The sequence below is a fragment of the Paralichthys olivaceus genome, chromosome 13, assembly GCF_024713975.1.
Source record: "Paralichthys olivaceus isolate ysfri-2021 chromosome 13, ASM2471397v2, whole genome shotgun sequence".
NCBI lineage: Eukaryota > Metazoa > Chordata > Actinopteri > Pleuronectiformes > Paralichthyidae > Paralichthys > Paralichthys olivaceus.
In genome coordinates, this window is record NC_091105.1 from 5,223,701 (window position 1) to 5,250,338 (window position 26,638).

At 42.0% G+C, this 26,638-nt stretch overlaps 4 protein-coding genes and 1 long non-coding RNA gene across 8 annotated transcripts; 2 read left to right on the forward strand and 3 right to left on the reverse strand.

Moving 5' to 3' along the window:
• Positions 1-91: 91 nt before the first annotated feature.
• On the forward strand, positions 92-7,747 carry LOC109633425 (uncharacterized). Of its 3 annotated transcripts, XR_011245851.1 has the most exons (7): positions 92-348; positions 1,695-1,791; positions 2,989-3,092; positions 5,324-5,524; positions 5,943-6,081; positions 6,826-7,149; positions 7,469-7,747. It is a non-coding gene; the product is annotated as an uncharacterized lncRNA (long non-coding RNA). The 3 variants fall into 3 exon arrangements; XR_011245850.1 differs by lacking the exon at positions 7,469-7,747 and having other exon boundaries at positions 6,799-7,433; XR_011245849.1 differs by lacking the exon at positions 7,469-7,747 and having other exon boundaries at positions 6,826-7,433.
• On the reverse strand, positions 1,098-3,877 carry LOC109633424 (sperm acrosome membrane-associated protein 4-like). Its single transcript, XM_020093274.2, has 3 exons — positions 2,865-3,877; positions 1,714-1,833; positions 1,098-1,584 (listed from the first exon to the last, which is right to left on the reverse strand). Exons 1-3 carry the CDS (start codon positions 2,914-2,916, stop codon positions 1,379-1,381), a joined length of 378 nt encoding a protein of 125 aa, XP_019948833.2. The 5' UTR covers positions 2,917-3,877; the 3' UTR covers positions 1,098-1,378.
• On the reverse strand, positions 4,107-8,997 carry tektl1 (tektin like 1). The gene is made up of 8 exons (XM_020093273.2): positions 7,785-8,997; positions 6,788-7,072; positions 6,486-6,590; positions 5,905-6,055; positions 5,288-5,454; positions 5,106-5,201; positions 4,915-5,028; positions 4,107-4,781 (listed from the first exon to the last, which is right to left on the reverse strand). The coding sequence occupies exons 1-8, from the start codon at positions 8,064-8,066 to the stop codon at positions 4,554-4,556; spliced, it is 1,428 nt and encodes a 475-aa protein (XP_019948832.2). The 5' UTR covers positions 8,067-8,997; the 3' UTR covers positions 4,107-4,553.
• A 456-nt stretch (positions 8,998-9,453) lies between these two features.
• Positions 9,454-18,044, reverse strand: LOC109633555 (uncharacterized). Of its 2 annotated transcripts, none has more exons than XM_020093525.2 (11): positions 17,665-18,044; positions 16,030-16,247; positions 14,928-15,949; positions 14,571-14,714; positions 13,022-13,102; positions 12,288-12,404; positions 11,780-11,929; positions 11,465-11,632; positions 10,992-11,144; positions 10,668-10,859; positions 9,454-10,322 (listed from the first exon to the last, which is right to left on the reverse strand). In XM_020093525.2, exons 2-11 carry the CDS (start codon positions 16,202-16,204, stop codon positions 10,218-10,220), a joined length of 2,307 nt encoding a protein of 768 aa, XP_019949084.2. In that variant the 5' UTR covers positions 16,205-16,247; positions 17,665-18,044; the 3' UTR covers positions 9,454-10,217. The 2 variants fall into 2 exon arrangements, with proteins under 2 accessions (XP_019949084.2, XP_069393100.1); XM_069536999.1 differs by lacking the exon at positions 17,665-18,044 and adding an exon at positions 17,148-17,203.
• Positions 18,045-21,895: 3,851 nt separating this feature from the next.
• LOC109633205 (uncharacterized protein C1orf232) lies at positions 21,896-26,196 on the forward strand. Its single transcript, XM_020092854.2, has 4 exons — positions 21,896-22,268; positions 23,690-23,767; positions 23,935-24,041; positions 24,583-26,196. The coding sequence occupies exons 1-4, from the start codon at positions 22,188-22,190 to the stop codon at positions 24,938-24,940; spliced, it is 624 nt and encodes a 207-aa protein (XP_019948413.2). The 5' UTR covers positions 21,896-22,187; the 3' UTR covers positions 24,941-26,196.
• The last annotated feature ends 442 nt before the right edge of the window (positions 26,197-26,638 follow it).

Consider the following 26,638-nt stretch of genomic DNA (forward strand, 5'->3'; position numbering starts at 1 on the left):
ATTAACAACACCTGGCGGAACCACGCTGACAAAACGAGCCAATCAGAGAGCAGAACACGCCCCGTGCTGCTGGAAGTCAACCACCGTTTTAACCTGGGTACAATTACACAAATCAGATTTTGAACCTGTATTTGATCATATAATGTTAAAGTAAACGCGCCGAATTAGCTACTCGAAGTGTCTCTTCCTTACGTACCATTGGCTGTATTGTTAACTTTTAGTGAATTGAAGTGACATTGAAGAAAACTTAAAAACGTGACGATTCTCAAGCAAGTTCGGCCATTTTGTTCCTAAGCAGATTTATGGCGTTTATGGAGTGGCCCTCAAAAATAATGATATTCTGGAAATGTAAGTAACACAGACTATACATGTGTATATGTACACACTCAAAGTACATAACACGTTTGTTTATATATTAGTTTCATCATTTCAAAGTAATGGACATGCTCTAAATCTAAGATCTTCTAAATCCAGGCTGGTAATTAAAGACTGACCATGATATGGGGAGTTTAGACTTTGTTTTTAAATCACTGCTTAAAACATATTTTTAAACAAGAGACTTTTAATGCTGGTTTTTCACTGGTTTTAACAGATCTTGTGTTCTGTCCTGATTTTTCCTATGTATTTGTTTGAATATTAAACTACAATCACTTACTTCCTGTTGTTTAACATGCACCTGAAGTGTTTTCCCTCCTCATCATGGGTTGAAACCATCTGAAGAGTAAAAGTTAACCAGCCGAATCGGTTTTATCTTCCAGTTCTGTGGAAGCACTGGTGAAATGGCAGCAGACAAAAACAAAATGGCCCCTTTCAGTAGTATTTTAATGCTCTACTTTTAACAGGTGTATAATTCATATTTAACCTAGTTTGTTCTACTGTTCCTTTTTCATCCAGTCCAAGTCAAGAGAAGCACATGTGAAACTGATAAGTTTAATTGGGCATTTTTCACTTCTTGTCATTTCAGAGACTGAAAAAAGGAATTTATAAAATGAGAAAATCATTTTCCAGTTTCAACTTTGTACTAGTTTGCAATTTGATTTAATTTCTTCAAATGAGACAGACTTGAGAAGTTCACCTGTGTAAATGAAGTTGACCGATCAGTGGAGAGAAGTAGTTTATTTCATCACAGTTTACACTCATCCCAACTCATCCCTCCCAAAACAACCAGGAAGACATGTCTTTAAATGTTGTTAGAAATAAGAAATTTGACTTTGTCCATCTCATATTAATGCAACAAATCTTGGTTTAGCACAGATTAGTGCACAAAATGAAACTGAGTGCAGTGTCAGTCTATCAGAGGTAAGAAAAGTCTCCTCTCCACCTCATATGAGTCAAACTAGTTCTGTTTCACATTGCCTGCACATGTTTCTTTTCCTATTCACCAGACAGAGTATGAAAGAAGTAGTGTGAGTAATGAGCCAGTCCAGCTGTGGGTCGCAGGAGTTGCGGCTCCGTTGCACAGGTGTGTGTTGCAGCATTCATTGGTGAAGGTGAAGTTGAATCCCATGGTGTATTTCTGACCCGTGACTCCGCACAGCGAGGGAAGGACGCAGCTCTTCTCATACAACACCACACGGAAGTGTCCTGAAAGTTCATCAAACAACATGACAGAAAATAAAGCACTCTGGCATGCCTCCCTCTGCACCTTTCTCAGTTCTTCTTCTCAGTTTTGATTCATTTAAATTTGTGTTCAGTGACTTGAGGCGCCCTCACCGTTCTCGCCCACTGCTCTGCTGGACAGACAGAGCTGCCCCGGGGGACACTTCAGAGGGTATCTGATGCAGTCCAGAGGTGAGATGGCCGGGAACACACAGGTGTAACAGAAGAGGGGAACTGAAGGACAGACGTGTTGGTTAGCACCTCAAAATGACCCGGCAATAAAACATTCAAACAGTCCTCTTAAAGTCAATCAAGCTAGAAATTTCACACACTCATAACTGTCACTTCCCTTAGTATACCTGCTGAAACCAAGATCTGTGAGTTATTCCTTGAGAAAATGTTTAAAATGTCCCAAAAAACCGATCCCATCTTGCAACGTTAAAGAAAGTGAAAAACTAAGTCCAGGATGTGTCCCCTGATCTGGATCCACAACCAACTTTAGGTTCTTCCCTGATTCACATCACATCCTTCCGTCAAGTTTCATTCAAATCCACTGAGTAGTTTATGTGTAATCTTCGAAAACTAAATCCCAATATCATTTTCATTTTCAAAAGCAATGGAGTAGGAGTTCAATGCATATTATGCTTATGCATTGTGCACAGTGAGGAGGTTTAACACATTGTATGTTTTTCTGTTGAATCAAGCGTTATCAAGAAATACTTATGTGACATTTATCATGATACTTCTCAATATTGACTGATATGAACATTTATAAGTATTATAAATAATCTTATATCACCCAGCTCTCACACAGATGTTAAGCGGTCAAACTGTAACATCTATTGAAAAACAGGTGACAACAACAAGGGTTAACTTTAATTTATAATAGGTGAGCTTAAAAAAACATTATTATTAGTGGTACTGCAATTGTGGAAGTAAATTCATGAACAATCAGCTGAGTTATAAGTAAATACTGTATAATGGTCTCAGTCATTTTTTAAGCCCAAACATCAAACTGTTGCTGGTTTACCTTGTTTTACATTGTGAACTGTTACTTTGGCCTCAAGGAAACTTTGATCAGCAACTTTCCCTATTTTCTGACCTTTGAGAGTCCAAATATTTAGTCGTTAGAGAAAGTAATTAGCACATAATTCTCATCAATGTTTAAAACTACACTCTCGAGTCGCAGCCCTGATATGAGCTATTATTTCTGCTGGCAACACCTTGCACTTAAATTTGCACACACGGATGTTTTGTTCACTTACCCACAGCTGGCAGTAAACAAAGGAGAAGCAGAGGACAAACCAGCTTCCACATTACTGACTGTTTCTGTCAAATATTCTCACTGCTGGATTCTTCAGCTCTTGACGTCGTCCCCTTGTTTTCTAGAGGAAACCAGCTGTGGTCATCCTGAACAGAAGAATCCCGTCTGAGACTCGTCTCAAAGGCGTGAAGTCGGTTTCCTCTGCGTGTTTAGCTGCAGAGATCTGAAGGTAAATCTCTTCTGGTTTCTTTTGATATTCTGTAAATTAACTACCAAGAATTTCCACAACCCAATATGTATGATTCAATTAGGCTGTTAGCTCCCCAAGGAGAGCCATGATTTGTTTTTCTGCACTCACTGTCCTGGAGAGAATAGCCCCATTCACATTCACCAGAATCAATAGGGCTTTGTTAGGAAACTACACTCTCGTTTAAAATCTGTATAAAATGTGTTATTTCGTGGTCACTAATGCAATGTTTTTTTAATAGAAAGATAAGACACACGGTCTGTGCTGAGGTGAAACGCGGCGGGTTTATTGAATCATGTTTTATTTCTTAATGGAAGACGTTGAGTTTGGTGGGAGGGCTGTCAGGTGACCTGCAGTCCCATGACTCGGCGACTGAGCAGGACAGAGCCACAGCGTTACACTGGGGAAAAAGGGCAGTTTGTCAGTTGATATGTTAAAATAAACTCTCATACTTTAGTTTAATAAGTAAATAGAGGAATGTGATAAAACTGTTAGGGAAGGTAATCATATTAACTCAATAAAAGTACTGTTTCAGGGGGAAGCGATGAAGTTATATGCTCCAGAGTTATTTATAATAAAACTTTAAAATTAAAGAACTTCCTTCATTAGGCTTCCATTGTTATGTGCTTTTCTGTAAGGAAATGGTAAAGTCCAGTGTGGCGCTTAGCAGCCTGTGCATACTAGTCAATTATTGATTATTATGGACACCACCTGCTGACTGGCTGCAGTATGGGTCATTCACCCCGCCTCCTCCATGTTAATGGATGGGACCTGGAGTAAACTAAAAAGTACTCAAAGATGGTTATCTAATTGAATTCTTATCACATTAATGTTTGTTTCAAGTGTTCATGTTTTCAGGTAGGTTTTGGTTTAATTAGTTCAAACCACGGGTCCATCGCCCAACAGTTACTGTACATGATTGTGTGGCACCTATTGTGATCATGTTTTATTACAGTAAATTGAATTTATTGTGCCAAAATTAACTATTTCAGCGAATGAATCTCGGTATTTATTTTTTTCTGAGGGTTGTTGCACCAGGACAATTAAGATTCTCACAGTCACATAAACAAGACAAACATGATTTAGAAATATGGGACTGAATTTGTTGAAGTTTTCTTGAGTCACTGTTGACAAATCTGCTTATCTCTCGGACAGAGAAGTGCAACGTTTTCCACAGAAGAGTCGGGCTCGTTGTTTTGAAACACTTTAAATACCTATAGCTTGTAATACATGTCAGGGTTTTACTGCACTAAAGGGGACAAAAAATAGGAAATGGCCCCGAACAAAACTATCAAACTAAAGTACACAGGAGTAAATCTACAGCAGCTTCTACTTACTTTTGGCCACATAGTGCAGCTTTTACCTAATATTCTTGCACACAGCTTCCTGTTCTCACCACACATTGAATTAGCTCTACCATCTCTACTCAAACTCGCTGCAGCCCTATTCCACACAAGACAAGTGGACTTGGCCTCTTGATGCCCCCTGCTGGAGCAGAGAAGGCATGGCTCGCTTGTCGACCTGCTGACGCCTCATGCGAATCACGCCTGCGTCGACCCGAGCTGCTTCTCTCTTGCCCTGCAGGTCGTCCAGCAGCTGTAAACAGGCGCAGTGCAGCTTCGCCAGCTCGCCCTCAGAGGACATGAGGCACTGTCTGAGCACTGCACTGCCCTGAGAGACACAGGATACACAGAGGAAATTGTGACCTACAAGTCAGTACCTCTTTATAAAGTAAGAAAAAGGTGGTAGAATTCCAGTCACTGTCACAGTTGAGTCTTTTTGAGATGTTGGAGGAAGTGAGCACCTGTATGAGATGTGCAGCCTCAGGTAACCGAGTCCCCGGGTGTCTCTGATAAACCTGCACCAGAGGCCTGTTGAGTTTCTCTCTGGACAGTGTGTCGCCGCTGGACTCTGGACCCTGTGAACACAATAACACAGAGAAACATCACACCGAGAACAGAGAACAGCAAAGTCCTGTTTCACATGCTCACTAACCTGCGCTCTGCCGTGGCTGTGACGGATACAGTTGATTTCCCTCTGCTTGCGGAACAAGGCCTGCCGGGTGGCTGCACACGCCAAAGTCAGGTTTTGCTACAGAAGACGGAATAAAATGGAAACTATTATTTCGATTTTAAGCTGTTGCTGAGTATTTCTGTATCTTTGCAAAGTGTTTGTACCTGCAGACTGATTGTCTCTGCAATTTTCTTCACTAGGCCATCGTTGACGGTGCAGTGTGCAGCTTTCTGCCTGGCGATGGCGCTGGTCAGCTTCTGTCTGATGGTTTCCCTCAGTAGCTGTGACTGGTTGACTGTCACAGTAGATGACTCTAAGACTTGTTTGCACTCTGCAGGAGGACAAACCAGAGATGAGCCGTTTCATTTAATTTTCTTGTTAGACTTAGTTTAGTGATGAGGGTAAGTACTGATTATATATTCTACAGAATTTATACATATTATTATATTTGTATCTCTGCATTGAACATATATGTTTAGTAAATAAACTGCAATATAATAATAAAATGCTCCTGCACATTAACAAGACTCTTGTTAATGCTGTGGTTTCCCAGGGAGTTAAAAGCTATCAAAAGTGGAAAGAATTGTAATAATATAAGTAAAATAATTTACAGATAAATGTGCAAACACACATTAAAGTATTGCACTCAACCAAATTAAATTACAAATATTGAATAAAAAGATAAAGATGTAAACAGAGAACTATTCCACATGTTGGATCCCATTGCACATACTGAATATAACAGACATGGAGTTGCGCTGTAAACAGAGTGTATAATCACCTGGTGTAAAGGGGCTGACTGGGTCTGTTTTGGTGAAGGTCTGAGCGGTGCTGTAACGTCCTGAAGCCGAGCCGCTGTGAGGCAGCAGCTCCAGGACACGAGCTCTCTCCCCGGCACAGTCCAGCAGCCGTCTGCTGCTCTGACCCAGGGCCTGGACCACACATGTTGCAAAATCAGGCATGTTCTTGACATTTTCACAAATTTCCAAGGGAATAATTCATAGATTTCTTTGAAAAATATCATGCATATCCAGGGGACTGAAATCTATTTGGTGCCGCTGTTGGTGGCGGTATGAGCTCTACTGAGTTCCATTCTAGTTTCCCAATTGTTTGATTACTTTCTATAAAATGTCAACTGAGCCACAACATCTTCAAATGTCTTCTTCTGTCTGAACAATCCATGCTACATAAAAAAACAAATATAACCTGATGAAAAGATCAGTGTGGAGGTTATTTGTGTGTGGAGGCTTCAGCAGTGTTGTTATTCTTGCATTATCAATGTCTCTAAATCACATGGAGGTTCTAGTGTCATTGGAGAGAACAGGAGGAAACAGAGACAGACTGTGGGGGGGGGGGAATCACCTGTAGCTGGGTCAGTGCATTCCTCAGCGCTGCCTCCAGATCTTGTTTCAGCTCCACTAGCTCTCTTCTCTCACACAGCAGCAAGTAATCAGCACCGTCTCTCTCCTGCAACAGAGCAGAGCTGTCGCCAAACTCAACTAATAAATCCTCAGTCTCCTCTTCCACTCACATGTGGATTAAGATTTAATAGCTGGGAAAATACTTCATATATTTCACAGTCATAACTAAAGAGGATTTTTGAAATGATGAGATATTTGCTGCACTTTGATCATCAACTTTATTTCTTATCTTTGTAAACTCACCGTCTCAGCAGCGGCTGGTCTCCTCTTCCTCCCTTCAGAGCTCTTCCTGTTGACGGTCAGATTGGTGCTGATGCTGCGTAGCATCCTCTCCAGGTGACCCCTCTCCCGCTCCAACTTGACCCCCTCCTGGGTGACCCTGCCGGCCTGCCTTCGCAGCTGGCCCTCCACCTCCCGCACCCTGCGCATGTACTCACAGGCCACAGCGCCGCTGACCCCGGCACACTGCTCACGCAAGCTGCTGGGCGGAAACGGGGCCACACGTGTCCTCAGGGACGAACTGGGGAACTTGAGAGAAAATCTGAATAAATTCCAAATATAAGTATTGAAGTGGTGCCTAATCTATAAAAAGTTACAGTGATCTGGTGAGTTAGATTATGATTTGTTGCAGATTCCACTGCTGAACCTTTAAAACCACTGAAATATTCTACACATGTAGTAATGATCAAATAAACCATGGAGCCGCACTTTATGAATACTTTAACTTATGTACTCTAACTGTATTTTTCTGATAATTATGTAGCTAACTTGTATTAAGAGTAAATTTACTGGACGAAATACTTTGAATACTTAAATAATTATTGTTTCACAGGCAGATTTACAAGTTGATTTCATCTTATAATAAAATCGTGTCTCCCTGTTAGAATTACACATGTTCCTTCTTCCTGTTTTGTTTTGGCACAGACACAGAACAGAGTAACTACAGTGATGCCTACAGATGCACCAGGGATCCATTCAGGGATCTGACCTCTGACCTACATTATCTTCATGAAAATACAAATAGTTTTTTATTGTCTGCAGATGTTAACTTGTATTATAAGATCCATGCTGTTCCATGTGAGTGTCAGACTTTATCTGTCAGACCAAATACTCTGTTATCTTGTTATTCAATTAAATGTGTTTGCATCTCACCCAATAAAGGGGGAGACTTCACAGTGTTATGGAGAAACTCAACCCATGTGTCTCGTCACTTATCGCTGTGCTTCTGTGTTCTCCTCACCGTGCCTCCTGTAGTTTGGGGCCTGGACATCTTGATTTTGCAGTCACGACTCTCTGCTGCACTTTCCTCCTCTGTCATCTTATCGTCTCTGGTTGTTTCCGCTGTGCGCCTCGCGGTGAACCCGGCGCTGCTGCCCCGGGTCCGGCTGCGAGTCGCCGCCGACCTCCCTGCTCGAGTCTCCCGCACCAGGCGCTCCGCACACCGGATGGAGCGAACCGTCCCATCGCGCCAAGACAGCGGGCCGATGGTGACCGAGCCTAGGGGAACCGACTGCACCTGCATCCCCTGACTTCCACAATGAGTTGCCCAGCAGCTGTTTCAGCGTGAATCATACAAACATCTGGAGAGAACCATCTGTCCCACCGTGAAGGATCCAGAGTCACAACTGTGTCATCCCCATAGTAACAGTTCCTTAAGTAACCAGGAAGTAATCAGGAAGTAACCAGAAACTCAAAGCTGATTGGACAGTGAGGAGAAGTCACCCAACACTTTTCATTTTCCCCAAAAGACAAAGTTGAACATCTGACAACTGGAGAAGATTTTAAAGTGAACAACCAGAACATCAGGATCAAACTCTCCGGGTTCGAATTATCAGTAACAACATATTTATCTTTTTTTAAATTATGATCTATTATTATTTATCAATTATTTGGCTACATGAGATAAACAACTTCTTTCTGCCCTCAGGTCACATGCCTCTGTCAAACAATCAGAAAAAAGGACGTGGTGTGATGACATCATTGATTTATGTCATAAAACAAAGTCCAACATGTAGTTAAGATGTTAAAAAATGTTCTATAACACAATGTTTAAGAAAATGAAAAGAAATTCATAGACCCGCCTCTTAATGTGTATCCGCACCATGTGAAGTTCCTCCCAAACACAGGCCCCGTCCCTCTACCAAGTTTGGTGGAAAGTGGTTTAGTAGTTTTTGCGTAATCCTGGCCGGCCGGACCATTTACTGCACACCATCCCCCTACTCTCTCAAACTGTTTCCTGATGTAATATGATCAGAAGTGAGGATCATTACATGAATCCTGCTTCAGTAAAATTTCATTTAAAACACATGTAACTTTTACTGAGCAGCAGCGCCCTCTACAGCCACATGTGGTGATACATTCTGTTGGGCCCTGTCTGTGGAGCTCTGACAGTTTTGTCCCATTCGTTGATGTGATACACAACAGTGGATATTACCCATGATCCCCGGCCTCCTGAACCAGAGAACCTGCTGCTGTAACAAATCCACCAAACTCTGTTTAGAATTCTTCATATTTTAAACGTTTCCTGCTGAACATTGGAGATAAACTCTGGTTTTTAATAACTTCTGAGTCTTTTTAACTGATCTACAGTTCAGCTTCACTCTTCAACCTGCTGGAGCTGATTCTGACAAGTGAAGCTGAGACTCTCAGTCAGTTCCACTCTTCTCACAGGAGATCACACCCACTCAATAAAGTTACAGAGAGCAAGACAGACGTTCACAGAGTGGGGATGAATGAGGAAACATTCTCCATATTCACAGTCACTGAACCAACTCATCTTAATGAGGCTGCTTATCTAAGGTTGAAAAATAAGTGGCATAGTTTTGCTTTAAACAAACATTTGAAAGGTCATATATTCAACACCACGCGCCCACACTGGACAATGAAATAACAGTTTCTACAAACATAAGTAACTTGGATCAGAGTTTAATTCTCATGAGCTAAAAGAAAGAAAACAGCATTTGTCCCGGACAAACAATACAAGACATATAATCACTGAGGTGAATAGAGAACAGGAACTAAATAAAATTAAAATAAAGAGACAAATATAAAAGGGGAAACTGAATGTGATTAAAAATATAATTTTGGTTGTAAGTATTCCCCTCCATGAGAAACAAACCAGCACTGTAAACAATAATAATTGGCAGATCTGTACCAAGAGCTTTACAGAATAAGATACGATTTAAAGCAGTAACATACCCACTCCTGTCCTACAGGAAATAATGAGTCACTCAGATCCTCAGATAATCAAACTTCTCAGAAATGTTTCTGCAACAGTCACACCGCATGAAATGGAATGTAATCACTGTCGTACCATTGAATCATTAAAAAAATAACTACATACAGTACTCTGGTATTATAAATCAAGTATTAAACATCCAGCTGTGAGAAGCTGCACCCGACACATCTCCAACAATCAGCCTGTGTCTCACGCTCTGAGTCTGAAGTTGCTGTTTCACACCAGAGAGTTTAGTAGTAATTGTGGAAAACGAAACTTTCCTTCGTGCCATGGCAGAGCAGGGCAGGTCTGCAAAGTGCAAACCTCAAAAATTTATAAATAGACTTAATGTGCACCACGATAAATATGAGGAGGCAAAAAGGTGGTGCAAAAAGTGCAAATTTTTCCTCCAACGTATGTGCAGTAGGTTTGCATCTCGTCGTTTCAACACCTCCGTCACAGTGTGTGTTTGATGGCTGTCAGAGGGTTACGTTTGTTCTGCAGGTTCTGCTGCAGCTCTCTGAACACATGGTCCCGCTCCTCAGCGTCCAACAGGATCTGCTGCAATGAAGAAAAAAATAAAAGATCTCGATCAGTAACCATCACAAATATTAACAATGAACGACCGAGGGGTTCAATAAAGTGGTTTTAATTCTGAGACCTGGTATTAACATATTTCTCTGTAAATCTGTTTTCTGGTAGTCCGGAAAATTAGTTCTAAACATATTGCGGAGTTCATCTTTCTCATATGAAAAACGCAGCACGAGATTGTCCGTCACAGTTTCTTATCGTCTAAAATGCCGTCATCAAAGATCTTAATTTGTCAAGATGTGAGTTCAAAACCCATAGATGTCCAGTTCACAGTGATTTAAATAGAATATAAATAAAATGAATGAAAATCTTTACCTCTATGAGTTTGTCTCTCTTGTCCAGACTGTCCCTCAGTTTCCTCTCCTGTCTGTCTCCGTCCTCTCGGACGTTCTGCCAGGCTCGCTCAGCCTCCTTCTTCTTCTTCTCCTTCTCCCTCAGCTCCCGCCGGGCGTCCCTGAGTTCACCCGTCAGAGAAGACACCGTCTGACTGTAGCTCTCCTGTTGATTCTGGTGACGACACAAAAAAAGAGAGCCTGAGATTTGTTGTTTGTCATTCGGGGAAATAAGAAGATTGAAGGTGAAGGTGATCTTTTGTTTTCTCTTCGATGTTCAAATCATCTCCTCATGCCGATATCTCACCTGCACCATGTCCTGGTATTCCTGCAGGGCTGTGGTGAGTTTAGTGACTTCCTGACACAAGATGGCGCTGTTTTCCACTCTGTCTTTCAACAAGGCTGCTTGCCCATTCCCGCCCCCTGCCACCTCCTGACCATTCGCAGAGTCGGAACGAGCCTGGAGGAAAATGACAGGTTGTGAGTAAGAGTTTCCCTGAGGTCAGCGAGGTCAGTATTTACTTATATGACTGCCAGAGACTCAAAGTACTGAGGAGCAGAGAACAAGCTCCTCACTCAACAACACAGAGAATGAAAGTGTTCTTTAAAAGAGCTGAATACGTTCACTCACAATTTATAAATACACATACATACAGATCCACTGTTGAAATTGCTGTTGTGTCCACATTCCCATACTGCCCCTACCTGCCCCCCTTCAGTTCATGTGCACCCTGCCGACATTGTTACAAGTACGCCCCCTGTGTACATACTGTATATTACCTGCACGTTTTTCTGACGGCCCTCCAGCTCCTCTTTGAGGCAGCGGATCAGATCCTCTTTCTCCTGCTGGACGGCAGCGAGGGCCTGGTCCCTCTGTCTCCACACCTCCCTCTCTTTCTGAACCTCCTTCAGCAGACACTCCTTCTCCCCCAGAGACACTTTCAAGTCCTAGAGTGAGTGAGCACAAAAAAATGCAGGTGTAAACAAAACTTCCAGCTTGAGGACAAAGTACAAATGTCCACAGTGCCTGAATGTATAGGACGAATGTGGGAGTGTGTGTTCTGAACCAGAATGCACATTGTGCGTGTGTTTTACATTGATAATGTCCTGGTTGCACTGAAGCACAGTGTTGAGTGTGTCGAGGTCTCTCTCTCGGTCTCTCCCGGCCTTCCTCAGTGAATCGATCTCCTCCTGCATGCTCTTCTCTTTCTCCGTCGTTTCAGACCTCAGAGTCTTCAGGGCAGCCTGCAGAGCACAGAACATGAGACACCTCCGTCACATTTAAAAACAACGTCTCTTTATCAGATCGAACATGAAGATTTTCCAGTGTGAAATCTGGGCCGTACTTTTTCCACAGAGCTAAATGGAATCGCTGACATGCTGGACTGGTTGAACTGGCCTGAGGTTAAAAAATGAAAATAAATATAATGGTCACAAGACCTGCACTGAAACACAAAATCCTTCAGGGACAGAACGACCGAGTCTGATGATTTGCTTATAATTCATGGTGGCTCTCTGTATATATACAGTGACCTGATATAACGACTGTTATGAATTAGCCTCGTATAAAAGTCTTATGTAAAAGATCAATGTCGACTCTCACCTTGTTTTCAGAGAGAATTTCCTTCAGATTCTCAGTCAGTTTCTCAGTCAGCTTGTTGGCCAGCTCAGCGCCTGCTCCCTCCTCCACACACAGTCTTCTGATCAGACCCATACACTCCTGGAGGAGAGGAAACATGTGTCTGCTCAGTGCAAAATATAAATGTAGCAGCAGCAGCAGCACAGTTAATCTAGAGCAGTTAATCTGATCTGGACTCTTTATGCAGGTTTTTAAGATGTAAAGTAAAGATTTTGAAGCCATTTCTTGAATCAATACACTCGGCCATAATAAACACAACTGTCTCACTGTACAGATTCAGGAAAAAGCTAAAGGAAATTAAAACTCTTTGTTCTTTCACTATAAAGATTTAGGACAGTAGCTTTCTTCTTATTAGCATTAAATTCGTATCTAAATGAAGATTCACTGCATTTTAACAGCTCAAACTAATATTAGTGTATGGTAAAACAATTCCTGCTGTGAATCAACATCGTAACATGCAGCTAAAAATAATGTCAGGAGCGATAAGAGCTAAAGAAAACACACGTCATTGTCATTGTCGCTGATACTATTTGATGAACAACGTGAATGCAGTTTTGGCACTGCTGCTTTAAGGGCGGGCAGCGACCTCAAAGACAAACAACATTCCAGTGAGCTTTGAGCCAGAGCCAGAGCGGTGGCAGAAGATCTCACTGCCTCGTGCATGAATGATTCCTGTCTCCCCTCATCACCTCACCCACCTGGATCAGACGCTCCCGGCTCTGCAGGGAGTGACCGAGGCTCTGCAGCAGGGAACTGTCGTCGCCCCCCTCCTGAACCAGCTGGAGGAAAGAGGAGAGCAAATCTGTTTACTACCTGCTCCACACCAAACATGAGACACTGTGAGAGACGAGCTGGTGAACAGAGCGGATCATTAGGCCGCTAAAGACGTGGATATTTCCCTCAGTTGTTGGTAGAGACCAAAACAGAGCAAAAAGATAATGAACACTGGGCTTATATTTGCCAGGAGGCTAGAAACAAGTGACTTCACTTGAATGATCATGTGACTGATTCCCAGAGACCTCGTCACATCAAGTTAAAAAGGTGATTAAATAAATACATCAGTGTTGTGTTCTAAACTTGTTCCTGCTGCTCCCAAGTGACCTCAAACAAATAGTTACCGCAAATCTGCTGCTACTGCCACACATTTAATATCCTGCTCATCTTAACAAGCCCTCCATCTGACGAGAGATCAGGTGGAGGAGCATGTTAATGATATCGTCTATCATAAGACTTCTGAGCCCGGGGCAAACTCCACAGGTCGGGGAGGATTCCTGAGAGAGGCTGTGTGTGTGTGTGTGTGTGTGTGTAATCACCTGTAAATGAGGAATCATGGACACACCCTTGCACAGACAAAACACAGGGCACCCACCCTCCATTCCTTTCATAATGCTATATGTGTGCGCCATTCACATTCACACAGGGGTTTATGGAGCTGTTAGGACATGTGACTGAGGGACTGATGAACCATGTAATAAACCTGTTTTCCTTCCATAGGAAAAAGGTTAGAGGCCAACATCTATCATGACGACTGCGCAAACAACAGCTGCGAGGCTAAACTTCTGTTACATAACTATGCTGACAATTCACTCTTTCATATTTTTATGTGAGCATAAAACTTATGATGTTCACATTATTATGCACCTCATGATATAACACTGACCACATTACTCCCTAAGGAGAAGTTGACATTTTAAGAAACACGTTTCACTTACTTGCCGAGCTGCAACTGTTGATTGTTTTGAATGTTAGAGTGATCTACTGATTTGATTAATCCATTAATCATTTGGTCAAAACATTTCCAGAAAATAATTTCAAAAAATCCTTTTTTGTAAATTTCCACCAAATATCTTCAAATGTCTTGTTTTGTCCAAAATCCAAAGAAATTAAATTCAATATCATGTTTGACAAAGAAAACCATCAAAACTTCAGAGGGCTGATAAGCTAGAAATTTATATTTCTGCTTAAAAAAAATGTATACAGCCAAACCAAAATAGCTGCAAATTCACTTAACAGCAATGAAGTTTTTGTATGCTAATATTAGCTATTATCTAATGTCCCTCTAGATAAAACTATCAATTTCCTTTCAGCCAGGCAAACTTTCCCTCCTGTTTTCAGTCTTTATGCTAAGCTAAGATAACTGGCCGTGCAAGAAAGTGAATAAACATAGTGAATAAACAAAAATGTCAAACTGCTCTTGAAACTATCTCAAATGGAGCGTGCCAGAGAACAAACTGAACGCTTTCTTACGGGTGCCCAGTCTGATCCGTTGACTTCAGTAGGTTTGCTCCTCCCATGTTCCAGCTCGTCCTCCAGGGCCCTGACTCGGGACTCAGCTTGGTTCAGCTGGCCTCGTAGGTTCCTGACAGCCTGGTGAACCCTGCCAGTAGCGCTCTGAAATAACAAATGGTTTCATTGGAAACATGGTTTGTAATAATAGTCAGTAGAAACATTAGTGAAATGTGTAATCTCGTTGGACTCAGATGATCCCGGATGAATTATTGCAGCACACTGAGTCAATATTTACAGCCACTGCAGCACACACAGCGTCGAGTCAGAGTTTTTCCATTTCTATACGGTTCAGTTAGACACGGATGAAACAATCACCTGTCGATGTAGAGGCATGAACTCGTCCCTCAGCTCTGTGAGCACATCCCCGTCCTCTTCATCCATTTCATCCCCTCCGTTCTCCACATCCCCAAAGGTCAGCACCCTCACTGTGGGTGACGCCAACTCTCCAGTTTTTCCAGTGTACCTCCCGTCCTTCTTGTCCAGAACTGGGATTCTGCTCCCTGATGGCGAACTGACCGACTTCCCCTCGATACCTCTCAGTTCCTTCAGCACTAAGTTGATTGCCTGATCACTTGGTGAATCAAACGGGTCGTTGCCATCAAGAGAGTCCAGAGACTGAATGGACTCGGCGCAGGAGATGGACTCTGTGCGGGAGGACGGCCGTAAGGAGAAACTGGATCCCGCTAGTGAAGCAGGGCTGGAGGTGATGGATGGCACCTTCTGCCAGTGGAGGGGCATGCTCTGGGATTTGTCCCGCGACAAAGGGGAGAAGGGCTGGAAAGGCAAGTGACGAGGAACCCCACAAACGGACTCATAATCTGAGTCGGACACACGTAAGGAATCACAGCCTTCACATCCTTTGCCCTTTCTGCATCTTTTACCAGTTCTTATGAAATACGGACACGTGTCCCACTTCTCAGACCAGCACTCGTACTCTGAGAGCGCCATATTCTCCTTGAGCATCTCCCTGTAGCCCTCCCTCTCTGGGTCTCCATCCTCCTCGCTGGTGCTGCCCCGGCTCTTGAAGTCCTGTGGATATCTCTGCTGGTAGTGTTGACGCACCCACTGTCTGATCTTGTCCCTCTCCTGCACCAGCTTCTGCAGCCTCTCGGTTGAAAGCACCCTCACCCTGGCTATCACTGAGTCGAACTTGAACACCCGCTCGAGGGCACATACGCATTTGCCACAAACAAACTCCCCGTTCCTGCTGCCCCGAGGTACAGACTGCCCCAGTATGTGGGTCAACACCGAGAGCAGATCCACTCCTTTGGACGGGGAGCTCAGGGATAACTGGGACCTGGAGGATGACACTGAGGAACCAAGAGATAATGTGCTTCCTGTGAAGAAAAAGAAAAACTGTTCAGACTCTTGTGTGGGACCTAAAGCTCGTCTTTACTTCCTTAAACTCCAGACTCACCCCAGGGGCTGCTCCGTGAGGACCGGGAGAGGCGTCCTCCTCTCAGGGACTCCGTCGGGGTCTGAGGTTGACTCGTCTTCTTGTGTTGGCCCCCAAACAGCCACCGCCTTTGGTTTCCCTGGAGAGCACTGCCACATATTCGGCACAGGTCATTTTTACCTCTGGAGGACATCATGGACAGATGGTTGCAATCCTTCCTCTTGATGTCCGACAGATGTCTGTGAATTAAAACAGAGAAAACACGGATGAATTTTCATTAGCAGGGGTTAAAACCTGGGAGTTCAAATCCCACTAATGTCTGTTCCAGTGGCAAAGATTCAAGTGGTTTAAATCAGGGGAAACATTATGATTGACAACTGAGACTGACTCATATTTGAGGAAGCGTCGTCTTTATAAAGTCTACTGGTGAAAACACAACCTCCTTGTTTTACATAATAATTGTCACAGTTACTTGTTACAGCTCTACAACTTGGGGGTATATCTTCTCTCACAGATTTATCTTTGCAGGGTTTCTCCAGGTTTCACAGATTTAAATGAAAGACTTTTTAAGACCATGAAGAGTAAAATTTTAGATGCATGTCAAGTACGACAGATATGAAGCAACATCCTACAATTACCTTCACTTTCCTATTATTGAAGATTAGGTGAAGAAGCCGAGTAGAGAATAACCCTGGAAGCTACATTATCTCTCTCAGAGACAGTTGGTATCCAGCGTTTTGAGATAAATTCTGACTTGGGCTGTTCGTAGACGATCAGTTATCAGACCCACGTTGGACTTGTTTGTCGTTTTATTACATTACGCTAATGTTTGCACAGTTGAAAAAGAACTTCGACACACGGCGATAACTTGTCTCATATGGAAAACTTACTTTAAAGTGCAAAGAAGTAGCTGGTTAACACAATGAAGACTTAGGTACGTCATATTTTAACATATCTAAGACTTTTTAAATGCCAGAAAATCCCAGACTAAGTCACAAATATTAAGTTTGGGGAAGAAGCCAGAGAATAATGAGATTAAAGATGGATTGTGGCCTGACAGTCACTTCCTGCTGCTGTGACACTGGGTCTCTGCACATTGAGAACAGGCTGGTTGAGCCACTGGATCCAGTTTTACGCACCGACGAGTCTCCACTCTGTGTTTCTGGCTCTGCGTGGACATTCTGCCTGTTTGCTGCTGCTGCTCACAGCTGCTGCCTGTTTACAGTAGCTCCCCACAGGGCGGGACACGTCGACCTTGAGCCACGCTGACAGTGGATCCAGTCACTGACCGATGAATGAAAGACCTCATATAAATATATGAGACTTCTCACAATCACATTTCAAACACACGTGAGAGGACGAGAGCAGCTGGACGCGCGAATATAACTAGAGATAAACTTTTAATGAAATAAAACGAGACATGAAAGCGACTGTTTCCATGACGTCAATGTGTCAGAAACATTTGAACCTTCTAATCTTTGATCTCGTGTTAAATCTCTATTAGGAGGAAGTGAGGTGCAGCGATTCAATGTGAAAGTAACGTCAGACTGTGACACTGGAGCTCCGGCGGTTACACGTGTGCAGTTCGATACCCTCAGTTTTTTTTTTCCAAGCACACACAATCAGCAAGTGTAGTTTTTTAAAATCGCGTCTTACTTTTGTTTTTTTTACGTTAGTCCTCCGGGAATCACGTGCTGGTTAAACGTCCTGGATACGTGGAGGGAGGACTCCTCATGGTCATCGAGTCAGGAGCGGAGGTTTGGTTCAAAGTGAAGAAAAAGAAAAGTTTCCGCAGAGATCAGGAGGAAGAGGAGCAGAGAGGAGCACAGAGGAGCAGATTCACTCCGGAGCAGGAAGAGAGGAGGTGTCACCTTTCTGACGTCATCAGTCATACCTGTTTAGAGCCGCGCGAACAGAGGGAGGAGGAGGAAGAGGAGGAGGGGGGTGGAGAGGGAGGGGGGAGCACACACACACACACACACACACACACACACACAAACAAACATCACTAGCTGAGAGGAGGAGGTCTGCAATCAGAGAGAGAGAGGGGGAGAGAGCGTGAAGAGCACACACACACAGAGAGACTCTCTCTCTCTCTTCCTCTCTCTCTCTCTCTCTCTCTCTCTCTCTCTTCCTCTCTCGGGGAGAAATCAATGGGTTTGATTGACTGATCACTCCCCTGTATGCAGCTTTGATCTAATCATGTGTGAAGGGCAGAAGAGTCATACATGTAAATAACTAAAGTAGTGTTTTCCAAAACACAATGTAGAACAACAGTGTAGCTTGTTATTATCAGTGTTAACACCGTGCACATATAATAAGAATATGCAAATAAGAATAGCTGTGATGCAGTAATAACAGGGATAGTCACAAAACAGACATTGGTTAAAGTAATAAATAAGTAAACATTGAATAAAATAGAAATATAATCGAAATTATATATACAATTGAAACAGAATACATTTACAGTGGAATTCATTGCACACTAGCACAGATAGTGAGTATTACCTGGATGATAAATACAGTAAAAACAATAACAAAGACAGAAAGTCTCCATTCTTTCCTTTCAACACTTTTTAATTGAAGTGAATCAGTGATTCCACCTTTAAATACGGAAGAGTAGCTGTTATGATGGCGCCTCCCTGTGGAGAGATGGCCGCACAGCAGCAGCAGCTCTGTGATGTCAGACTCTTCAGTGAGTCCATCAGTCTCCTCACTTCTTGTTCCTCTGGAGGTTTGTTTGAGAAGAAGTTTCACTAGTGGAGGAAAAGCTTGTTTTTTTAGTTTGTATTGTTTTGTATCTGAAGGAGGGTTCACTGTGCTCAAAGTCTGAGAAATAGAAATATTCAAACTCATTAGTTTGCTTGTTGTTTGTCCCTGAAAGTGTTTCTGTCTTGTTAGTTGATCTCTGGACTCTTTATTGTATCATTCAGACTTTTTACTTCTCACTACTTTATATTGTAATGCCGTGTGTTTACAGATAATACTTTGTGGTTGAAGTTGATTTAACGTTAAAGAAAAGTTTCAACAGCATCTTTACATGTTGAAAAAGAGTCAATGAATCACTAAGGTTCACGTTTTTACACTGAAGTAACAAGTTATAAATGTTGTAGGACTAAGCCGACTCAAAGCTTCACACAAAGCTTTATGTCACTGTGATGCATTCAACTTCTCTGGATTAAGACAATAAAGATTAATTTTTATAAAATCAGATAATTGGAGATCCTGTAAAGACTTGATGAATCAACTTCATATTGGCTTACGGACATCTAATGCGCATGCGCCCACGGAGGAGAGACAACCATCTTGTCTGCAGCCAGGTCCGTTTGCTCTTTTCTGACACCTTGTGGTCAAACACTGTTACTGTTTTTTGTCAGGTCAATCGTGCTGAAGGTCTGTGCACACGTTACATGGCAGCAGGTCTGCAGACGGACTCACACATTCTGCTCTTCAACACTAAACAACCACATTCTAATCAAAGTGTGACAAGTTTGAGCTCAGGCTTTACTTCATGGACCTTTCCTCAATTTAACAAACTCAGAAATGTTGACAGATCAGACAAGTACATTTTCATCAGAGTCTAATAAATCATGGATGACTACAAATGAACAACAGACTTCAGATCATGTATCATCGTTAATAAACTCATGAAAAAGAGATTCTAGTTTTTAAGATAAGTTAGATAGCTCCAGATAGGTTTTTAGATTGTGACCGGGCCCTTTACTACGAATCCGGACTTCCTCTTATTGGGGCAACTTCAGGGTCAATCACAGACATGGACCAGTGACCTGCCAGCAGAGCCTCATACTTCACACCGAGGACCAAACTGTTGCATTCAACAATAAGGACTAAAGGAAGAACAGCTGGTGAAACATCTCTGTCTGAATGTGTGAGTTACATTTGGTCAAAATATATAAAGGCCTATTGAGCCCCCTGGTGGTAATCTAAGGCTATGACTTACAACTGTCAGTAATTAATGAATGTTGAAAACCAGTGATAAACAAAAGGAGGGATGATCGAGATTCAGTGAAGAAGAGGAAGTTTAGATCAGTGAAGTTACAGATCTGTCTCTTACATCCATTATACTTACAATAATTACATCATTTGGTTCGATTGCAAGGTCGTCAGTGGAAATCGAGGAGATAAGACGACTCACTAATGATTCAGAAATGAATTAATCAGAGAATCAAGAGAAGAAAATACAAAAGATAATTGAAGGAACTATGATTTATTGTTTCAAACCCTTTTGTTGAGGTCAGTAAAATAGAACCACTTGTTATGGTTTGACAAAAACAGGTTTGGTATGTTTTTAAATATGTTACACAACATTTCTATTTAATACTGTCATCGTCTACATTAGAGATTCTCATTATTCAGTGTGACGTCCCCTAATGAGTTCTATGTTATGTCCCATATTACTGGATTAGTGCAAAATGTGCTTATTTTAGTTTCTTTATATATATATATCAGGTAGTTTAAACTATAGCTTTGTATTGTGTTAGCCTTTCATAATTTCATCAGGATCATATATAAATACATCTCATTGCAGTATTTTAAACTACATCCAGATCTTTTTGTTGCCTCAAACTTGACTTGTCTCGTCAGAGTTCCACGGCCATGCTGCTAAATCAGGTTCAACCTATAATCCTTTAAAAACATATGAAGGTCATCAAAGAAGTGGAGCTGCCTCCAGATCCTTGGCGTGGTGTGTTAAATACTTGGGTGTGTCCCTCTCTGGTCTGAAACCTGAGCTGCTCGAGGCCACAACCAAACTGGCTCCTCTTCAAATAACCAACAAGCTCCCAACAGTCTGAGTGCATAGACTGGTCGTCCATAGAACTGCATTCATAATTAATGCTGATCTTATGGATCTGCCCGACCTCACAGCTTCATTACTGTGTGTGCTAATCAAACCCAGCAACAGGAGCTACAGGAAAGTCTGGATCAAAAGTCTCTGGTGTATAATCAAGATTATCATCTATATAGCAAGTGTGGATTAGTGCTGTGTTTCTATTGTGTGAGTCAATATATAGATTTTTCCCATGTCATAATCATTACTGCAATAAAACAGACCATTCGGACATGTTAACTTCACATTCTAACTTTTCATTAAATGGTTTCTCAGATGTTAACTTTTCTGATGTTTGAGTCAATAAATACCAAACTCTGTATTTCCTTGGTCGACTGCATCGTTGTTGGTGGCCGGTGAAACCCAATCAGTCATCAAAGCTTTATACATCTCTCTTTATCTCCACGACACTGGACGTCCTCACTCAGGTTTCCAAGTGACCAGTCACAAAAACCCTGTGGAGCGTTCCTCAAATCTGATTGGTGTTTGACTGATATGTGGCAGCAGCCAATGAGGACGGAGTGGAGGATGGTGAGGAAGTGCCCAGGTAACAGTGGAAGATAAGTGGGTGGTGTTGAGATGGTGCAAAGGTGTGTTCCCCTGAATAAACCGCATGAATGTGTGTGTTTGGTTCATTGACAAGAAAATATTATATATCTTTATTTCTAAGGTATTTCTGCATTGTCATTTTACATCGGTTAAGGTTTCCTACACCAGGAAGAGTTGGGATCCATCTTTGGAACCTGTCAACTCAACATGAGCTCTGTAGAGCTTTAATACATCAATATACCCTTCCTATCTAAACATAAACATGGCAGTACTGTGTGTGTGCATATGTTTGTGTGTGTGTGTGTGTTTGCATGAGAGTTACAGGAGCCAGTGTTCCAACGCTGGCTGACAATGGACCTCTGGCTCTGGAAAGGAGACGCTCTAAAATATGAATGAGGAAATCCACACCTCTTTCTGAACAGTGACACTGGATGTGTGTGTGTGTATGTGTGTGTGTGTGTGTGTATACACCTGCGTGGGCGCATGCATGATCAGCACAGCTTCCCTAGCTTCACCTGATCAGACTCCGCAGGGAGGAACACAGCTGTCAACCCAGTTGGCTCTGACAAGCTCAGGAGAGATGCTATGAGTCAGTCGGGGCCTCAGAGCTGAACACGTTCCCCTGCTCTTCCCGAACCACTGAGAACTTTATTCATGGGAACAGGTCGACGTCGGCCCAACTGAGACGTGCTGACGCTAGACGAGGAGACTTGGTGGAGGGTGGACATCAGAGAGGTCTTCACAGGTCTTTCCCCGAGTGCCGAGCATCGTTCATGCAAGTATGAATCCCATGTGGAAGGTTTACAAGAGCAAAGTGCTGAAGACGCTGAACCCGGAGTATGAGGAGGACGCTGCTGAAGAGGTACAGCATCTTTACACCTTTCTCCATCATGTTAGTAATTCAGATTCATGTGGTGTAGCACGAGAAGGTTGACACGGCCGTCGGCACCGTCACCAGGTCGAGTCACAAGTCAGCAGGTTTGGTTTTGCTCATCATTTCTTATTCATCAGATGAGCTTCATGGTTTTCTCAGCAAAGGGAACTTCCAGGCAGAAGTTAGGCCTCCGCAGCGCTTCCTCTGGAAAAGTCGATATCATACTTTCTCCTCCACCACTTTTCTCTCAACACTGTAGTTTCTCATTACTTTTATAATCATTCCCAAACCTTTTGGTTTACAAAACTATAATCGCACTCAGAGCGCTCCGCTTAAATTCAATGGAGCTGCACCAAATGTCACACACTCATATACTAGTTCTCTAAATATGTCAGATATTTTTCATTAAAATCCACAAATTATTTCCTGAGAAATTGGTGAAAATGTTGAAAAATACGTCTGATCTCACGATGTTGCTCCCTGAGCTGGATTATTACGGATTATTTCCTCACACACATTTGCATCCACATTTGTTCAGTGGTTTTTAAACAATCAAGGTTGTGCAAACATAACGTCCTTGGCAAAGGTAAAAAGTCACATTTCAATTGTCTGAGAAGTTATTTCACTAATTTCCTCAGATCGTTTCATTTGAATAATTGTTTGATTACAGAACTTCAATAACTTCCATTCTTGACAGCTCAGATTTCTGTTCTCTGACTCATTTGAGGGATCAACTCTTATTGTAAATAAAGAAATATAAACTTAAACACAGCAGCAGATTTACTTGTATGTGGAATACTTTGTGTGGTTGCATTTCCCTTGAATACTCTGAGTACTTCTACCTCCACTGGTTTTCCTGGCCTCACTGCGACACCTGTACTCTATCCAGTGTTCGGTGCCGGTGAAACAGGCTGAGTTGACCCAGATCTCTCTGAGAAACCTGATCCTGCACGAGAGCTGGACATACACATTAGTTGGCGTTCCAGAATGCCAGGACGTTGTCGTCGAATGAACCAGCTGACTTCAAACCGTGCTCACTCACAATCCCCCGACCTCAACAAGGACAACAGGAAACACTGAGTGTGTTTGGAGAGATAGTTTCCATTCAGATGGATGTCGGGTTGTCAGAGCTGCTATTTGAGTCTATGCCATGCGTACCATGAGCTTAACATATACTGTAAAAATACTACTCTAATATTAAAGTGTATAAGTGTACACCAAGTACAAAATGTTTGTTTCCACCTCGGTCTCTTTTCTCATAGAGTTTTTCTCTTGTCATATCCAACATGTGCAGTAGATGGCGACTTATCTGCACAAGTCATGTGTATCCACACTCACTTTGACAGTTTAAAATAAATCAAGTTGAATTTCTGTTTCATCAATCATCAAGTTGTACTTTTATTTTGCAGGTCACAGAGGTGGAGAATGATATGAGTCCAGTGCAGGAGGACGAGGGGCCCAACGCTGTCTCTCAACTGGCCAAGAAAGTAGGAGAACATTGGAGTTTTGTTTAACTTTAAAAATGGTTTGAGATGAATGAAGACAAATACAGATCATATGTTGTAATGAGGAATAATCATTGAAAAGGGGAACAGTGTTCAATTCAGTCTATTTTGACCTGTGACCCCCTGCGTCCTGTTGGTTGTGTGTGCAGATGCAAGGGGCCGGGGCCAAAAGCTGGAACAGATTTTCAGCTCTGTTCAACAAAGATGATGAACACCAGCTTCTGGAGGAGACAGAGAGCCCACCGGTTGCAGACCAGTGAGTTTTATTCCCACACCTTGTAGCATCTGTGACATTTGTGTGGGGTAAATATCGTTGCTACAGTCTCTGTGCATTATCACAAGTTAATTATACTTCACTTACACTTAAAAGAAGCTCAAATAACCACAGACAGCCTGAATAGGAAAGAAGGTCTGATCAAAATATGTTTCTGAAATACAAATTTGGGCTTGATTTGGTTAAAAGGTAACATTTAAATAAGGTTATATTTCATTTCCAGGCTAGCCTTTTCCCTCTGTTTCCATTCTTGATGCTAAACTATGCTAAATGGCTGCAGGGCCAAGCATGAGAGTGGAGTCGGTCTGCTCATCTGATTCTTGGAAAGAAAAGAACAAGTGTAAATTAAAAATATTAAACTACTTTACTCAAGTTCTAAGAATATAGACCTTTAACAAAAATGAGTCCTCGTTCATTGTATGTTTTGTACACGCTCAATTAATAAAAACAGTTCTGTGTAAAGTATCATATGTTTCAAAGCAACTGACATCTCTGCCCTCTGCTTTCTCTCTTCAATTCTCAGTCCTCTTGCAGTGAGGCCCGAGGAGCCTCCTCGACCCACCAGGCGCTCAGGATTCTGGGATAGCTTTGCAGCCAACTGGGCCGCCAAGAAGCAGGCAGAGGCCGCAGCTGCAGCCGCCGCTGCAAGCGAGGCGGCGGAAGGCCAAGGTGAGGCGGCGGTGACCGAGGCAGGAGGGCAAGAGAACCTGGACGGGCAGATCACTGAGGGAGAGGAGAGCGAAGGAGAAGGAAGGAGCAACAACAGCTTCTCCAAATACGTCTCACTGGGAGGAGGCAGCGAGGACGCTCCCTTCAAGTGGAACTTTGTCACCAGTAAGCTGGCAGAGCTGAAGACCAAGAGCATGACCAAGACCAACTAGCTGCTGGAGGAGAGAGTGAAGGGTGTGAGGCCGGTGGAGGTGGAGGAAGTTTAAATGGTTGTGTTCCAGCAGGTTATACATCACACAATATGTCCTGTAACTGAACTGTACAGCTGTTGTGTGCATCCATTGTTCTTGCATTCTGAACGTTGGCAACATCCCCCAGAGATGTTTTTTATCCACCAACCATCACGACGAAGGAAAGAAGATAAACCAGTGTTTTATATTTAATTTAATTTTCCATTACACAATTTCAGGTTTGAATAAAATAACCAAATAACTTTTTCCAAAAGAGAACATATGTTACAAAGTTCTTCACACAGAGATCGAATAAAAACAAAAATATAAAAAATCAGAACGAATGAGATTTCATTTAATTAAAGGACAAGAAGTTATATAATATAGAATGTAAAACCAAAGAGAGAAGATAATAATACAAAGTCATTTAGACTTTTTTGTATTTCATTTTCCAGAAAAAGGAGGAATACTTGCACATATATCAATGAACAATAACTTTATTCACATTTAGAGACACAATTTGAGGAATAGAGTCATACAAACTACTAGGGGGACTTAAAGACTACACTGTATAAAATATTCTATTTTTATTCTCTAAGAAATATTTTATTATGCCTTAGAAATAAGATGGGTGCACTATGCAAATCTGCTCACACAGCTAATAGCTATTTCTTTAATAACTAAAGACGCATGCAGCCGAAAGGAATCAGTCTGAAGTTAAATTCAACAGATTATTTCACCCTCCAACACAAGGCTTCTCGCTCATGCTCAGTTTATTCTGGGGATTTAACGTGATCTATTTTATCCAAACTGCTGCAACACTGAACATAAAGGGGCCTTCACACCTGTCTGCAAACTTGATCTGATCTGCAGTTTAGCAAATACAGGATTAAGAGATTAAAGATAGTGATATCTGGATAAGTGGAGGATAATCTCACTTAACCCGTTCAGGGGATTAAACAGCGGAGAGAAACATAACTCTTACATAATATTCATGTCGGCATTCAAATGAACTGTGTGAAATATGAATGTGTGTGGTCTGTTCACGTGATGAGTTCGCTGACTTGGATTTTCTGATTGTGACTGAAGGTGTGAGTTTTAAACATTCCTAATTTTGTGACATGAGACATTATTTTAATATATTTAATATGTTTCCGCTCTGATTTTGGTCTCTGTGTTTTGTTTTATTCTGTTGCTTTTGTTTTCTGGTATGCTCTAATAAAGACTATTGCACTAAATGACATGACTTTCTGTTCCAAGACTGTTTGATACAACTAGAAGAAGAAATATAATAAAGGTAGATTTAACCTTTTTTGCATCTTTTATCAGTTAGAGGTGAAAAGGGAACATAAATACAATTACTATATTTAAGTATTATTTTAATGATGTTTATTGGTGTTAAGTAAGATGACAGCCCTTATCAAAAAAGTAAGTAAACTTTATGTAATCCTTAGTATTACTTTGCCCTGTAATCTGCTTATGTTTCAAGCGACAATATAAAAAGTATCACAGATTACTTTTACTGTGAAGTGACAAAAACATTATGTCAAATGTTAATTTCAGAAGCTTGTTCTTAAAGACAGAACTCACATCTTAACAGCAAAAATCAGTTTAGTTGGTCGATAGAATATCTGATATGAAACGTCCTGCGCTGACGTTTGCTTTGTGTTAATTTGCTGC